At 58.3% G+C, this 14606-nt stretch overlaps 11 protein-coding genes across 11 annotated transcripts; 5 read left to right on the forward strand and 6 right to left on the reverse strand.

Annotated features, from left to right (window-relative positions):
* Positions 1-295: 295 nt before the first annotated feature.
* SCHCODRAFT_02618033 (uncharacterized protein) lies at positions 296-1413 on the forward strand. Its single transcript, XM_003032542.3, has 5 exons — positions 296-605; positions 716-792; positions 846-1158; positions 1211-1287; positions 1334-1413. Exons 1-5 carry the CDS (start codon positions 570-572, stop codon positions 1338-1340), a joined length of 510 nt encoding a protein of 169 aa, XP_003032588.2. The 5' UTR covers positions 296-569; the 3' UTR covers positions 1341-1413.
* On the reverse strand, positions 1369-3684 carry SCHCODRAFT_02618036 (TRAUB-domain-containing protein; the record flags this gene model as incomplete). Its single annotated transcript, XM_003033171.3, has 7 exons — positions 1369-2292; positions 2417-2553; positions 2644-2817; positions 2885-3320; positions 3418-3514; positions 3573-3623; positions 3675-3684. The coding sequence occupies 7 exons, from the start codon at positions 3682-3684 to the stop codon at positions 1656-1658; spliced, it is 1542 nt and encodes a 513-aa protein (XP_003033217.1). The 3' UTR covers positions 1369-1655.
* Positions 3685-3935: 251 nt separating this feature from the next.
* Positions 3936-6173, reverse strand: SCHCODRAFT_02618038 (acid phosphatase/Vanadium-dependent haloperoxidase). Its single transcript, XM_003033172.2, has 5 exons — positions 5578-6173; positions 5435-5521; positions 5175-5372; positions 4660-5065; positions 3936-4577 (listed from the first exon to the last, which is right to left on the reverse strand). The coding sequence occupies exons 1-5, from the start codon at positions 5941-5943 to the stop codon at positions 4174-4176; spliced, it is 1461 nt and encodes a 486-aa protein (XP_003033218.2). The 5' UTR covers positions 5944-6173; the 3' UTR covers positions 3936-4173.
* On the forward strand, positions 5784-6547 carry SCHCODRAFT_02218413 (uncharacterized protein). Its single transcript, XM_050342100.1, has one exon. It carries the CDS (start codon positions 5946-5948, stop codon positions 6423-6425), a length of 480 nt encoding a protein of 159 aa, XP_050200995.1. The 5' UTR covers positions 5784-5945; the 3' UTR covers positions 6426-6547.
* A 502-nt stretch (positions 6548-7049) lies between these two features.
* Positions 7050-7340, reverse strand: SCHCODRAFT_02496335 (uncharacterized protein; the record flags this gene model as incomplete). The annotated part of the gene is made up of 1 exon (XM_050343039.1): positions 7050-7340. A coding segment is annotated over one exon (291 nt), but the record flags the coding sequence as incomplete, so codon positions are not given.
* A 37-nt stretch (positions 7341-7377) lies between these two features.
* SCHCODRAFT_02218470 (uncharacterized protein) lies at positions 7378-9323 on the reverse strand. Its single transcript, XM_003033173.2, has 6 exons — positions 9209-9323; positions 8569-9158; positions 8153-8517; positions 7921-8058; positions 7482-7865; positions 7378-7427 (listed from the first exon to the last, which is right to left on the reverse strand). Exons 2-5 carry the CDS (start codon positions 9004-9006, stop codon positions 7514-7516), a joined length of 1293 nt encoding a protein of 430 aa, XP_003033219.2. The 5' UTR covers positions 9007-9158; positions 9209-9323; the 3' UTR covers positions 7378-7427; positions 7482-7513.
* On the reverse strand, positions 8690-10057 carry SCHCODRAFT_02618043 (Tim17-domain-containing protein). Its single transcript, XM_003033174.2, has 4 exons — positions 9690-10057; positions 9379-9522; positions 9209-9319; positions 8690-9158 (listed from the first exon to the last, which is right to left on the reverse strand). Exons 1-4 carry the CDS (start codon positions 10000-10002, stop codon positions 9076-9078), a joined length of 651 nt encoding a protein of 216 aa, XP_003033220.1. The 5' UTR covers positions 10003-10057; the 3' UTR covers positions 8690-9075.
* A 60-nt stretch (positions 10058-10117) lies between these two features.
* SCHCODRAFT_02618046 (TPR-like protein) lies at positions 10118-11464 on the forward strand. Its single transcript, XM_003032543.2, has 7 exons — positions 10118-10306; positions 10359-10556; positions 10608-10682; positions 10736-10799; positions 10855-10922; positions 10973-11055; positions 11110-11464. The coding sequence occupies exons 1-7, from the start codon at positions 10156-10158 to the stop codon at positions 11191-11193; spliced, it is 723 nt and encodes a 240-aa protein (XP_003032589.1). The 5' UTR covers positions 10118-10155; the 3' UTR covers positions 11194-11464.
* Positions 11432-12558, reverse strand: SCHCODRAFT_02618051 (P-loop containing nucleoside triphosphate hydrolase protein). The gene is made up of 7 exons (XM_050344849.1): positions 12500-12558; positions 12369-12439; positions 12146-12300; positions 12001-12082; positions 11912-11936; positions 11562-11864; positions 11432-11507 (listed from the first exon to the last, which is right to left on the reverse strand). The coding sequence occupies exons 2-7, from the start codon at positions 12426-12428 to the stop codon at positions 11488-11490; spliced, it is 645 nt and encodes a 214-aa protein (XP_050200997.1). The 5' UTR covers positions 12429-12439; positions 12500-12558; the 3' UTR covers positions 11432-11487.
* A 55-nt stretch (positions 12559-12613) lies between these two features.
* Positions 12614-13091, forward strand: SCHCODRAFT_02571784 (uncharacterized protein). Its single transcript, XM_003032544.2, has 2 exons — positions 12614-12840; positions 12888-13091. The coding sequence occupies exons 1-2, from the start codon at positions 12665-12667 to the stop codon at positions 12970-12972; spliced, it is 261 nt and encodes an 86-aa protein (XP_003032590.2). The 5' UTR covers positions 12614-12664; the 3' UTR covers positions 12973-13091.
* Positions 13092-13155: 64 nt separating this feature from the next.
* On the forward strand, positions 13156-14605 carry SCHCODRAFT_02618057 (peptidase C12, ubiquitin carboxyl-terminal hydrolase 1). The gene is made up of 8 exons (XM_003032545.2): positions 13156-13242; positions 13299-13310; positions 13364-13432; positions 13512-13664; positions 13795-13842; positions 13893-13950; positions 14008-14294; positions 14343-14605. Exons 1-8 carry the CDS (start codon positions 13204-13206, stop codon positions 14433-14435), a joined length of 759 nt encoding a protein of 252 aa, XP_003032591.1. The 5' UTR covers positions 13156-13203; the 3' UTR covers positions 14436-14605.
* Position 14606: the final 1 nt, after the last annotated feature.

A 14606-nucleotide genomic window follows, 5' to 3' on the forward strand; every position in this document is an offset into this window, starting at 1 on the left:
TCTTGTAAAACGCTGTGGGCAAGGGTGGGCGAATACCCCAAAGATGACTTCAACGCTGCTTCAGAGCACAGGAATCAGGGCCAGACACCACGCTTCCAACACGAGGAGAAGCTTATCCAACGCGCAGCAAGTGGCTGAGTGAGGGTGGCTCAGCGCATACGGCGTTCAAAGGCAGCCTGGGCGGAGATGAAGGCTGATGTCAACGGGCACGCGTGACGTAGCCACATCAACCGTGACAGTCTGTGACAAAAGTCCCAAAAGGCTGATCACCGCTCTTCCTCCGCAAACCGCTACACGCTAGCCCGCGGCTAGCGCGCTTCGCATGTCGAGAGGAACTGACATGGCGCTCTGTCTGTATTCGCTGGACCCACACCATCTGGCAGTGGGAACGCACCAGCGCGCCTCGCGCCCGACCCGGTTGCGGTCTGCCTTGTCCTTTTTGACGTCACCAACCAGTTCGCCCGATTCAAAACTTCACACAACTCCAGCGGGGAGAACGCACCTTTGCCAATACCGGCTCGTTGCCATGAATCAGTATACTGGGGTGCCGAGGCACATATGGTCCTCTGATGACGTTCCCTTACGTCGGGGTGGCGCGTAGCAAGGTATATAGCACTTCCCTCGCCTCCCATCCATCCACTTTTCGCCATACCCACACACCCCTACTTCTAACTAATCCCGACACCCCCTTCTTATTCTCTTGACCATGTCTCAGTCTCGCGCCTCCTCCACCGCGCCAACCGGGCAGAGCCCACCTCCGGCGACGCAGCAATCGCAATCCCGGGCGCGCAGGTGAGTTAGGCGCCGACTTCATTCACCGTCGAAGTTGCTGAGATATCGTCCAGGGGCCGCAGCCGTACGCCGCGCAGCCCTTCTGCCACTGGATCCGATATCGACGAGCCCCGCCGGCGCCGACGCAGTGGCCGCCAGCAAGGCGGCGGCGGCGCCCTCGGCGGTGACGGCGGACCCCTCGGCGGGCTCCCCGGCATCGGCGAAGCAGGCGAGACCGTGAACGGCCTCACCAAGGGCGCCACCGACACCGTCGGCGGCCTCGCCAAGAACACCCTCGGCGGCGTCACCGGCGGCGGCGGCGAGCAGAAGGCTGAGGAGGGCGGCGGAGACGACACGCTCAAGGTGCGCGAGGACGCTGCGTTACAGGTCTGCTCTGCCCGCCCACCACGTTCGCTGACCATGTATACCCCACCCACAGCTGCGTCTGGACCTCAACCTCGACGTGTGGGTCGAACTCAAGGCCAAGGTGCACGGTGACGTGACGCTGTCGCTGCTGTAAGTAAGCCAATACCCCTCCCCTCCCCCGTGTTGAACAGCTTAGTCAGTAATAAGTAACTAGGGAAAGCCTCTGAGCTTGACCGCCGAGCGCCAACGCGTCCTCAAGTCGCCGCCACCATGGACACTTTTTCCTACTACACCACCTGTCTTCCCTGTGTTAAAAGATGGACCATCGCCTGCTCTCCTTACGACACCCTATACGATACGAGGAACCCTGTAGTGCCTTCGTCGCCGACGAAGGTGTTATTTGTATTTTTACCACGGACCTTATACACACTGCATGGTGGCTGGTAGAGTGCGCATCGAATGAACGGCCCTTCAGCCCATGGAGTGGTCGAAAAACACGAGTGACATCTACAACACAACTAAAACACCCTAAAATCATGCAACACCTCCGCTTCCTTCTGCCTATCCGTCCCCGCACCCTGCACCTCGCCATCCACCCCCTCATCCCCCACAACCTGCTTCATCGCCCCCTCATACCCCCTCCCCAACAGCGACGCAAACAGCTCGTCCACCTGCTCCTCATGCCACCCATTGTACGCCGGGATCGGCACCATAAAGTTCTGCAGCTTCTCGTGCACGTCGTACCGGATCTTGCGCCCCTTGCTCGCTTTGGTGTCCACCTTCTTCCGTGCTTTGCGCGCTTTCTGCGCCTGGACCCAGTCCTGGTTGTCCGCCGCGCCGCCGCCCCGCGCGTCGATGACCTGGCGGAGGAGTTGCTGGTAAAAGTCGGTGTCGTCGAAGATTTCGGCGGGGTCTGTTTGAGGCTTGGCTGCATCGTCGTCCCCATCCTCCACGGCCAGTCGGCCCCTTCGTACGCGCGTGCGCGCCAACAGTTTGTTGTGGTCCGCGAGCGTTTCGTCGATGAGCGCAACGGCAGACTTGGGCTGCGCGGACTTCGAGAACGCGTTGCGGGAGGAAGGAAGCAGAACGGAGGGCGCGACGGCCTGGATCTTTGCAGACCATTTCGTCAGGGTGCGGACGAGGTGGGGATGTGCGCTAGGGGGAGGTTAGCAACATGAAGGAGACAATGGGAAGGTGGATGGACTGATTGTGAATGCATGATGCGAATGAGAAGGCAAATATGGGACTATGAATGAGATATGCAAGGTCAAAGACGTACGTATGCTCAAGGGCGACCACGTCTTCCGTCAACCCGCGAAGCTGCTCGCTGTAATCCGCGACCGACGGTTCGGGTGCCTCGATCCTTCGGCGCTTGCGCGCGGGCGGGGTAACGTCCTCGTTCTTCTCGAGTAATTTCTGTAGGACACGTCATTTGTCCGGTTTATTATAGCGGCAGAAGACGTAGCAGTGGCAGACAGCCACAACGTCAGAGCAATGTCCACTCACCTCTTGAAAAGACATCAACTCATCAGACAGCGCGAGCGCCTCGTCCAACATGCCCGTGAGCGCGGCGCCGCAGTCCTCGCGCTCCACTATGCTGCCAGCATCGACAAGCTTCTGCGCCGCAGTGACCGACTTCTGCAACCGGATGCGCGCGTCGAGGAGGGTGTCCCAGATGGCCTGAGAGGAGTGCGTTAGTGTCCTGATTATTTACTACAATGTTTGCGAAAAGGAGCAGAATACACACAACTTGCCGCGCCACCGCCTTCCCCTTCCTCACATCAGCCTCGCGATTCTTGCGCAAGCTATCCGTGAGGTCGTCGGTCTTAGGTGCTGGTGCTGAAGATTTTGCTTCTGGGGCGGGTGAATGCTGTCCGTGGGCCTCGTCCTCTTCTTCACTTGCGCTCTCCTCTTCCTCGCTCGCGTCGGGCCCTTCTGCGGTGTTCTCCTCGTCCTCCATTCCGTCGTCTTCTGACACCTCGCCATGCTCCTCTGACCCATCGCTGTGCTCTTCCGCCTCGGAGTCCTCTTCGTGAATGGCATTCGGCCGATCGGCATCCTCCCCCTCGTCCTCCTCGTCCTCCTCTTCATCATCATCACCAAGCAGCTGCGCGCGACTGGCGCGCTTCCCCTCATACTTCGGATCCGAAATGCTGTCATGCTGCTTGCGCAAGTTACTTGGGCTGCAGCGGGAAGGTCAGTACCCAGCATTGGTTGACAATCGAGCACCGATGAAGAGACAATATCCCGTCCACCGTGCGCAGAGACGCAAGTACGCACCCCACATCCAGATAATGCCCCCTTCCCGCAGCAGCATCTTTCATCTCCGCATCCTCATCGCCTCCAGCCGCGCCAGGAAGCTCCTCCGGGTCAAAGTCTGAGAAGAGGAAATCATAATGAGTAGGGGAGATGGAGCGAAGTCGCGGGGAACGCACCGACGGGCGCCGTGTCATCTAGTTGCGCGAGTTGCTGGGCGAGGGAGAGGCCTGGGTCATTCGTTTAGAGCTGTTCACGGATTTGAGTCGAATGGCACTCACGAGCCGCCATGACGGTGAGGGGAAAGTCGGATTTCGTCGAGCGGAACTTGTTTAAGTTGTCTTGTTTAAGTTGTTAAGTGATCGACGACAAGCGCCCGTCTTCGCGGAGACGGCGATCGGTCGGTCCAAGCGCAAATTTCTGGTGGATCGTCGGGCCGGCGACCGTGTCAGCCATGCGCAAGTTGCACTTCATGGTCAATCTGAACTTGACATGAGTCTGCAGAGACCTATGAGAGGGATACCGGACAGTGCAGACACATGTTCCACAGGCCAAGAAATCTATTGAAGAGAGGGTAAAAGGGTGGTCGTACAGTTGTCGTATGCACATGCAGGAGATAAATAGAACCCAATAACACGCATTAGAGAATAAGGTAAGATATGTACGGTGTGGGTGGTAGAAATATGCACGTAGTGGGTTGCAAAAAATGCAAGTAGGGGATGACAAGAAACAGCGCGAACAAGAGACTCGAGGGCGATCTCTACGAGAGACTGAACCCTGTTAGTGAGCTGTCTGCAAGGTCGACTCGATGCTGCTGTGGCCATCCTGCGGAGCAACAGGGGACGTTGTTGCCGCCTCGGTCGCTCTCTTGGCAGCGGCCTCAGCCTCCTCCAACTTCGCTGCCCACGGCTTCACCTCCGCATGCGTATTCCACCCCGCAGGCTCCTTTGCCACCGTCGACCTGTCCCAAGCAATTGCATCCCCCGGCGCACCCGCGGGCTCCCACTGCATGCCGTCCCCGTGCGCAAAGTCGGGGAACCTGTCCTGCGGCGCTGTCGAGTAGGCGAAGTGGCCAGTGCCCTCCCGACTGAAGTGGCCACCACGCTCCTCGCTGTCGAGGTTGATGCGCCTCCACGGACTCTTCGACCCGGTGAGCGGGATGTGGTTGAAGCGATGGTCCAGGACTATGGGGGCGAGGTTCGTCAGTACTTTGCATGTGATTCTTCTGTGGAAGGCTTTCCGAAGTTCAAAACAATAACCACTCACTCGCCGCATAATTCGCCCTATAACTCGCTACCGCGCTCGCCGTCCCAATCACAACCCCGCCCGCCACATCATACCAATGATGCGAATGGTCCAACACCATCGCCCCCGCGATCAAGAACGCCCCCAATATCGGCGCCAAGAACGCAAACAGCTTCCACACCAATATCCTCTCGTCGCTGAACACCTTCAGCTTGCCGTTGAGGTACAAGCTAAGGAGCACGAAGCCGGCGAAGGCGACGGTGGTGTGTCCGGAGGGCCAGGACTTGAGCGCGTCCTGGATGTAGTCGGCATTCGGGCCAGAGCATATTTCCCATGTGAAATAGAGGCCGTGGTAGCCGGCGCCATCGCCTGGGCGGAGGTCGGCGCGTGGCTGGCAGACGTCGAAGAAGTGGGGGCGGAGGCCACCCTGGGGGAGGATGTCAGCGAGGGGACGACAACGAGGAAGTAAGAAGGGGAAGAGGAGCGAGGAAAGAAGGGAGAAAGGAAGAGGAGAAGGGGGCAAGGGAAAGACGCACAATCAGGATCTTGTTGAAGATCTGGAAGACACTGGCGAGCACGATCGACGATATGTTCGCCCAGAACGCGACGTGCAGATCGTACAAACTGTGTACGCGTATCTGCGCGAGCGCGAAGCTGATGGTGGGGATGAGGACAGCGAGGACGGCCGCGAGCCAGATGGGAATGATGTTGGCTTGACGGGGTTTGCCCATTTCCTGCACAGAGTCCGAAGTCAGCGGTGGCGCACACGACCAATCCCCCAGTCCCATGTACGTACGTAGTTCACGAACTCGTTGTTCTCATTGAAGATCATGAAGTATCTTGACTTGCCCCCGATGGCGTCCGACGCGTTCAGCCCGAGGCCCTGGGGGAATGAGCGAGTGAGTTGGTCGTGTGCCGTGATCGGCGGACGTTACGCACGATTGCACCGACGACGATCAGCGTGAGCAAGTCCGGCAAAAGATCCCCCAGCCACTCCCGCCACGACGGAGCAGCCGCGAGCCACGCCAACGCACCCCGCTCCCTCAGTCGCGTCTCCACCCTGCGACTCGGCCTCGCAGGGTCCTTCTCCAGATCATTCTTCGCGGTCATTGTCTCCGCATTAGGTGTACTAACTCGCTGGCGCTGCTCGGAGTGTGCTGCGCGCATGGGGGTGAAGGGGGGAGGCAACGAGCGGAGGTTGCGAATCGTCCGGCGCTCGCGCGTCGGTGCGGCCGGATGACTGTAGGCGGTTGAGGGTGTACCGAGGAATGCATGCCCGCTGACCGGATCTGGTTGACTATTCATTGATGTCATCGCCTTTGGTCATCGCTGGCGGGGGCAAAGTTGGGGTGCCTGGCGCTTTCGGGTCGAGGCTCGTGAGCGTCCTCGGGAGTCAGAGAGCCGAAGAAACAGACGAAAAGGCTTGCAGACAAAGGGAAAGGGTAGAGAAAGAGCTTTTCGTAGAGGAAAAGGCGCAGGGAGATACGATTTGGCGTCAGACCGCAAAAATAGACTGCAGTCTGCGAGGGTCCTTCTTCAAAGTTCCAGCGTTTTTATATGGCTGGTGTAGGGCTGCAGTCAAGCTGCAATGGTACAGAAGCTCGCCACCAAGAGGTAGAAGTCACCGCCAAGGACTTACCCCGCCTTTCAGACCGCACAATGTCCGCACCTGTCCGTGGATGATGCGACTCCCGAGGTGCATAAAGTGCAGCACAGCAGCGGGAATACGAGTTACTCTTGATGGGATAGCCTCCATATGCATTCCGGTCTTTGACCGGCATCGATGACTCGTTGTTGCGCCATCTGCCAGGCAGCTTAGGGCAGCTTGTGGAAGTTGAACGCGAGTGACCGTGGGAAGACAAAAGCCCCGGGTGCTTTCCCGATTTAGAAGGCATTGTTGGATTTCGGCACCGCCCGACGCCCACATGCGTTACCTCCTTCAAGACCGTCTTCGAGCGCAGGCAAGGAAAGACGATACATGAAGTACCCTTTGGTGACGGGATTCCTGGCTTGCTTGACTCATTGCTGCACCATGGGGTCAGATCGCCGGCCAGCTCGTACATCTTCACCGCAGCTAAGTAGGATGCATACTGTTTTTGGAGGATCTCCATGCTGAATTGGCCGATGTGAACCACGGAGTAAGCTTCAGACTCTACCTTGCAGGTAGCAACCGTCAGCTAAGCTTGGCAAGAGCTGAATGGTAGCCTCAAGTCTAGAGTTAGAATCAAGTTTCGATACTCCAACCGTTGCCACAAATCCTCTGCACGTGCATCAAAAGGCGCCCACAAACCAGATTGACTGCATTGGGCGTATCGTCACCCCATGCCTGCGCTCAACGCCCGTCTATTGTCCCTCGACATCGCAATCTCGGGGACACTGAGGCCGGTATCGCAGGCAAGCTTAGCGTGCAGTCATCGCCGGATCCAGCTGCGATACGCCGTACAGGAGGCATTTACCATTCCAGTCAGCCTCTCGGGTCGAGCCGACAACCACTCGCGTACACGGCGAAAAGCACCGCAGGCAGGACTTGCGTGTATAGTCACAGGAACAACACCAAGAGAACAACTTCGGAAAACAGAAATAGCGAACGAAGGGGGCATAAAACCATGCGCAAGCGGTGGCAAGGCGAAGTTCGTGAAGCGGACGGATCCCCCGTGACCAAGCGAAGAGAGAGAAGGGGTGAAAGGAAGAGCCGAGCGTAGCTTGCCCGCCTAGCGACTACCGCTGCGCCATGAACGTAAACATGCGCGCCCCCTGGCGCAGGAACGCCATGGTCATTCGCGTGGGTGCTGCATTCACCGCGCCATTAGCGACCAGCCAGCACACCCAAGGCAAGCACTCACGGACGGCGGTGTACTGCCCGCGTTCCAGCACGTCAAACGGCCGAGAGCGCGTCTCTGCAAGGGCGTGTCCGCTCTCCCCCTGGCTGAGAGCGGCGGACGCGCCAATCCTGGTGAGCTTCAGCGTCACGGCGGGCAGCAGGACGGCGTGCTTGCCTTGAGATGCGCATTAGGGTCACGCCGAGCTGGTACCGCCCGCGCACGCGAACGCTGACGTCCGGGAAGCAGAAGAACAGCCCCTGATTCCCCGCCATGTCCTCGAGCTGGTCGACGGCGGACACAAGGTTCCCGTAGAGCATGGGCACACCCTGCCCCGCGTCGACCCGCGTGCGCCCATCCTCCGTCCACAGCGACAGGTGCGCGATGAGGAACGGCAGCTCGTGTTGCCTGTAGCTTCCCTTTAGCCACAACTCGCCACACAAAATACGAACGACCAACTCACGGAATCACTGCGTTCCCCGAACGGTCGGTCACGGTCAGCTTGACGATAATAGGCGGGGTAATAGGCAGGCGCGACAGGCTCGCGTTCCCGAACTCGGCCGTGCGCACGGGCTGCTGTACGACTTCGAGGTGATATGATCTGCGCCGCTGATTAGCGCGCCCGGCGTGGGAGGGTCCTGCGCGGGAGGGGCGCCGCGCATGCCGGCTAGAAGCGCAGAGACGCTAATACGCACCTGCTGCCGTCCTCGACGAGAAGCGAGGATACCTGGATGCGTGGCCGCCGGACGAACGCTGGCGCGGGGGCGGACACGTCGGCGGGATGGCCGGGCGGGCTGAACGGGCTGCTCCGGCTCGAGGGCGAGCCGTGGTCGGAGAGGCTGAGGGTCGAGTATGGCGACCGTGGGGAGGAGCTATTCTCAGTATACGCAGAGGCCAGAACAAGAGCGAGGGTCAGGCATCCGGGAAGGCGGTGGAAGGACTTTATATGAGAAACGTGCTTCCCAGATTTGATCGCCAGGGAAGCGCCTTCCGAAGCGAGAGGCGCGAGCGCAGGGCGGTGCCGATAAATACGTCGCGGTCGTAACAAGGTTACAGTGGACTGTCACCGTCTATGAAGCTGGGATGAATGAGGGAAATTGCGGAGTCTGACCTTGGAAGTCCAGGCGTGGCGCCGGACGGCCTGAGGAAACTTCGAGCGGCGAGGCGTGACTCGGCGGCGTTTCTTTGTGGGTGCAAAGTCACGATCCACAATAGTGGAAAGTAGGCTAATAAGCGATACATGCTGCGGCGGGGAGGGTCTAGCGATGCAAATCGCTGTACAAATCAAGCCATCAGCATGGTCGCCGTCCGATGGCATGTTGGGTGCACGAGCTAGCGAGAGGCTTCTGTGGGATGATACCGACCATATATATATTCCGCTGGCAGGTAAAAGTCCGGAGCAAGGGGTACGCACGGCAACAAATGAGATGCAGATGGGCTCGAGAATCGTCGATTCAATAAAGCGTACGTCTGAGGTGCCGATGGCAGATGCTTCTCCGATTGGAATATCAGTTGTCAATCGCCGTTCCATGGGTCGCAGACAGCACATTCCCGGCTCGTGTGTGGTTCCAAGTAAGGGGTGGTAATATTAGCGATGACGGCAGTATACTATGAGTGATTAAAGGCGGGTCTTGACAAAACTCCAGACACCGGCGGCTCCAGAAACGACGGTGGCGGCAACGATAGTGGGCTTCAGGCCAGCTATTGAGCGTGTAAGTGGGTAATTTATCTGGGGGGTGGGGGGTACGCGCCTGTGCACTTGAACAGGCCACCAGTAATGGCGCCAGCTGCCATGCTGCCTAGGGGGTCGTGCTTGCCGCGGATGCCATCTATAGCCGAGTTGACCCCATTGTAGAGGAGTGCTAGGTAAAGGAAGCATATCAGTAAAGCCGCGCATCGTAGCATAACGCGTAAGACGAACCGAGAACACCCGCTGAGTTGCCAATGAAGGTCCCTCGTCTCGTCACGGAATTCAGGATGCTGTTGATCCGCAGGCGCGCGTTTGAAACTGCGAGAGGGCGGCGGGCACCCTCGCGCACACCCCATATCCCACCGAGCGTCAGACCTACGGAGCGGCTGTCAGCATGTGATGGAAAAAGACAATAAGACCGGCCAAAAGCGGCGGGCGCGCGGGTCCAGATAAGATGCAGGAGATGCCCGTGGCAAGAGCGAGGGAAGGAAGTCGAGTGCGGATGGACTAATCGAGTAGGGTGAAGGAAACCGGATGCGTACCGCCAAGATACATCGTCCCGGTGCCGTAGCAGAGGTCGTCACTCCAGCCGCGGGATGGAATGGCGGTGCCTGCACCCGGAAGGTCCGTCACCTTGTCATCTTCTAATAGCAGATAGTCCAATTTGTCGCCCAGCTCGGCCATGGGATGCAACCGGGTCGGGTCGTATGCAGCATTGAGCAGGTCGGACGCAGTGACTGCACCGTCAGCCTCTGGGCCATCCCGCCTTGCGAAGCTGGCTGTCCTCAACGTGTCCGCCGCCGAGGGCGACGAGGAAGAGGAGCTGGCCTGGTCAGAGAACGAGCTGGACGACATGGTGGACGATGACGACGACGTTCGCGCAATGGACAAGGGGAAGAAAGAAGTTTTTGCCATTTGGCGCTCATGTGGCGTTCTGGCTGCCGGGGCGGTCACGTGGCGTTGCGCGCCTTTTCCAGTACCGCCTCCAGCCGAATCACAATTGCGAACATGAACTGTCGCTCGACGCTCGCTTTTCTCGCCAGGAACTCCCGGACTATCCTGTCGCCCCAGGTCAACACTCGGCCGCTGTCTACTCTATCTAGATGGGCGTCCAGGTCCAGGGCGCTGGCTAACTCTGGCTCCGCGCTTTCCTCGAGGCGTAAGCGAGACTCGGATGCAAACTTTGCAAATACGAAGGCTAACTTTTCCAGGCTGGGCAACATCGACAACGGCTCACTCGTATGCGTCGGATCCTGCCGAGGCAGAGGCCGTCCGCTGCCTCGAGCAGGGCACCCTCAAACTCGAGGAGGGCGACGTGAACACCGCCAAGGACCTATACCAGCGAAGCGTCGAGATCAAGCGCAGTCCTAGCGCTTTATTCAACCTCGGCGTGACGCACTACCATCTCAGTGAGCGGCTTCATTATGTGCGCGGGAACTTCTCCATCGAACTTCCTGCAGAGGAATTTGACCAGGCAATTGCTGCCTGGAAAGAATCCATTGAGTTGCAGCCGGCAAGTCCGGACGCTCACACCAGTACGTGGTCCCTTTGCGCTGGGAATTCCTGACTTACGCGACGGGACCTGGAGACTTGGCCAGCGCGTACATAATTTCCCCAGTACCGCGTCCCGACCTCGCGCTCCAACACTTACGGTAAGCGAGCTTCTACAGCCACAAATCTATCAGATCTCTTACCCGCGTCTTACAGGACGGCGTCTTCTCTCTCGCCAGAGGACCCTGAAATCGCTTTCAACCTTGCCGCCGTTCTGGAAGCCAGTAAGAATTTCTGTGGTCCCTACTCGCCGTATTCGCTGACTCGGACGCAGCCGGGGACCTCGAAGGAGCCTTGAAGTACTACCAGCGCAGTAAGGAGTACGGTGTCGAGCGTGCAGCGATGCACATACGCAATGTAAGGCTTCTGCCCTTTCCTGTTCCCGCGCTCATTTTGACTTGGACCTGACAGGTCGGCGCAAAGATCCTCGGACAGCGCGCGAAGATGGCCGAGCAGGCGAAGCCATCGGACGGCGAACAAGGGCATCAGGAATGAAGCAGCCTCAGGCTTCGCATTCACGGCTACGATACCATCGATCGCATAGGATGATTATTCTGGCGAGCTGCATCACCCGGTGCTTCTAGCTACGCCGTGCTTATTGTCTTTGCGAAGCCCGTGCATGCCACCTTCGCACGAGGCCGCTGAATACGACGCGCCACATCTCACACATCTATCCGATGCACGCACAGGACGTTCATGTTGCCAAAGGTGGTGAGTGCTACGCTTGCTATGACCTGCTTCTGGCCGATGTACGCGGTACGGAGCGTTCCGAGGCGGGCAGAGGCGCCTTTAGCGCCATTGGCGCGAAGCTGGCGAGGCAGGGTGCACGTCAGCTAGGCCTCAGAAATTCGCAGAGGACCCACAGTCATTGCGATAGAAGCCGCGCCCTGGATTTTGCCTGCGGTGCTGCGGAGGATAGTACGTCTGTCTATTTTGCCACCCTGACCATAGCGTCTCTGGAGGCTCGACGGGTGGCGCGTCGCGGAGGCGGCGAAGGATTTCTTCGACTTCCGGCCCAGTGTACACCGGTGAGTCGTGGTCCGAAGGGCGCAAATAAATGAGTCGCTGATAGCCTTCGCGCGGCTCCGGTGGCCTGTACATGGACGTGAAGCGGTCAAGGAGCTCTAGCGCCTTCTCCACCGTGTGCACGGTTGGATGCCCGGTACCTTTGCTCAGTAAGCGTGGAACAGTCTCCTGTGCGAAAGCAACGCACGGCGTACTAACCGCTCCCTACAGATCTGCAACCGTGCGCCGTTAGCGAGCCCGCACAGCGCATATGCTCTCTGGCGCTAGCCCTCTCACCTCGTACGGCGTGTCGAACACAATAACGTGGACCACAGTGCCTGGGAACTCGCCCGCGATGTCGATCCATGTTGCACGCTGTCTGTGGGGCGTAAGATGCGTACTGTGTGGCCAGAGCTGGGATAGCGCGGGCCGCAGGACGCACCTGGCGTCGAAGTTCTGGCGGTCTATACAGACTGATAGACCGCGTTTGAGCGCATCACGGGCCACTCGCTCGACCTCGCGCCGGTCCCCAAGATCGTCCTGGTTAGCACGTACGAATTGCGGATTGTGCGCCTGGAGAGCCTCGGCGAACGCGCTCTGTGCGACTTACGTGTCAGACTGCACCCGCACGAGATGAATACCTGCTCTGTGTTGTATTCTCTCACCTTCCCTGACCCCACGATACCCACTAACATGAGAACGACCTGCGATGGCCGCGGGTCCATGATCTTCTGACCTGGAAAGAGGAATACTAGGGTGTTCCAATATTGCGACCAAGATGACGGTCGCTAGGCACCTCAATGAATAGTGGATCTCCTTATTGTTCTTGCGCTGATAAGGCGAAGTTATTGGCCTATACAGCAAGAAGTTGAACTTGACGATGACGGTGCAAGACAAGACGCGACGTGACGAACGCACGAGACGTGACCGAACGTGACCATTTCCCTTGTTCTTCCCCACAATGAGCGCGACGGGCGCCTCGACGAACGCGACCGCCGCGAAGGAGCGCCTCTACTCGCAGCTGGCGAGCAGCCTCGCACGCACGACGCGTAATGTCCAGCGAACCGCCGACCTCTGCGAACTACTGCAGATGGATTTGCACGCCCTGCGTATCTTCGCTGCGCTGGACGCGGCCAAGTGAGTATTTGCTCGCAGTGTAGGCATATATATCTGACATGCTGCAGGTTTATGGCCGTTGCAAAAGTTGTCGAGGAACGCGCCGATGAAGAGGATAGGGTACTGGAAGAGCAAGCACAACAATCAGGATGATTCAACGTAGAGCACGTAAGTCGGCCTTCTGCCTGTGCCACGATGATCTCTTATGGCTTGGTAATTAGTAGATCCTCCTCATAACCCATCTATACCTCTGTATCCTAGACAGATGCTTGTATGTCTTCAGACCATTACGTAATCCCCTCGACGCGTCACGGGCTCCTCTGTGCTTCGTTGGCGATTCAACAGCAACCACCAATCGACTTGATCAAGTACAGGACCAGAATTATGCCTACCAACTGGGTCCCACTCGAGAGCAACCCCGAGGTGCGCGATCATGGTTCTACAGACCCGTATAATGCTGAACCATTGCGAGTCTACAGGTCATGAACTCGGTACGCGCGCCGGCTGTAGATGGGTGATCGGCGCTCACGACAGACATTGACAGTGGGCGGAGAAGGCCGGCCTTGTCACCAAGCTCACGCAGTTTAGCGATGTGTATGGTCTAGACAACGAGGTGCGTATGCCGCCTTCACGTCAAGCGTACCACTACCCCGCATTCTCTGCACGAACCGCCTCTCACGCTGCTCTCCTAGCTCCTCGGCATGGTACCGCAACCAGTCAAGGCCGTCCTTCTTCTCTTCCCCATCAGCGATCAACTGGAGGCTAAGCGTCGTGAGGAAGATGAGAAGATCAGGACGCACGGTCCTCCCAAGGTCGATCCCACTGTGATGTGGATTAAGCAGACGGTGCGCCACGTATCCTGCTGCCTAGATTCAATACTCACATAATCTTTTTGTCTTCGTCGTTCCCCCTCTTCGCCCTTGCATCCCAAACCAAACATCCGCCTTCTATGACGGCGTGGACACGTTCATATAGATCTCCAACGCATGCGGCACTATTGGCTTGCTTCATGCTATCACGAACGTATGTTTACTGCACCACCGATCTCATCCCTTGCTCTGACGCTTGCTCAGTCCGACGTCACCATCGTGCCCGAAAGTCCCTTGGCGAAGTTCATCGACGAAGCGCGGGGTCCGTCTGCATAACCTTGCCCTCTTGCAACGTCGCTTACCTCGTTGCCCTCCGCAGAGAAAACACCCGCCGAACGAGCCGAACTCCTTGAGAAGACCTCACTCTTCGCCGACATCCACTCCGAAGCCGCGCAAAGCGGCCAATCCGCCGTACCCACAAACCTCGACACCAACCTGCACTTCACCTGCTTCGTCAAAGCGCCGGCTGTACGCGTCGACGACGCTTCGCCTGCCGGCAACGCAGGAAGTACGGAAGGCGTCGCGCCGTCGGGCTTCCGCGTGCTGGAGCTCGACGGGCGGCGAGAGGGCATTGTCGACCGCGGGGAGTGCAAGGATTTGTTGCATGTGCGTTGGATAGAGTTTTGGGCATCTCTCATGCTCATGCTGTTGCAGGACGTGGCACAAATCGTAAAGGACAACTACATGGCAGCTGCGGCCAGTATGGAGTTCAGCATGATGGCTTTCGGTCCTCCGCCAGACTGGTGAATCTGTCGACCCAAGATTTTAGTTTCGGTGATTCTTGTTCTTGCCCTCTGACACAACTGCTGTTTTCATTGCCGCACATGAACGACATAGCCCACGAATTGACAATGAGGATACGGGGGGCCGAACACTCACGTGAATCACGCATGACCATGAGTGCAAGCGAAAACGTGA

This window comes from Schizophyllum commune, assembly GCF_000143185.2.
Source record: "Schizophyllum commune H4-8 unplaced genomic scaffold SCHCOscaffold_4, whole genome shotgun sequence".
NCBI lineage: Eukaryota > Fungi > Basidiomycota > Agaricomycetes > Agaricales > Schizophyllaceae > Schizophyllum > Schizophyllum commune.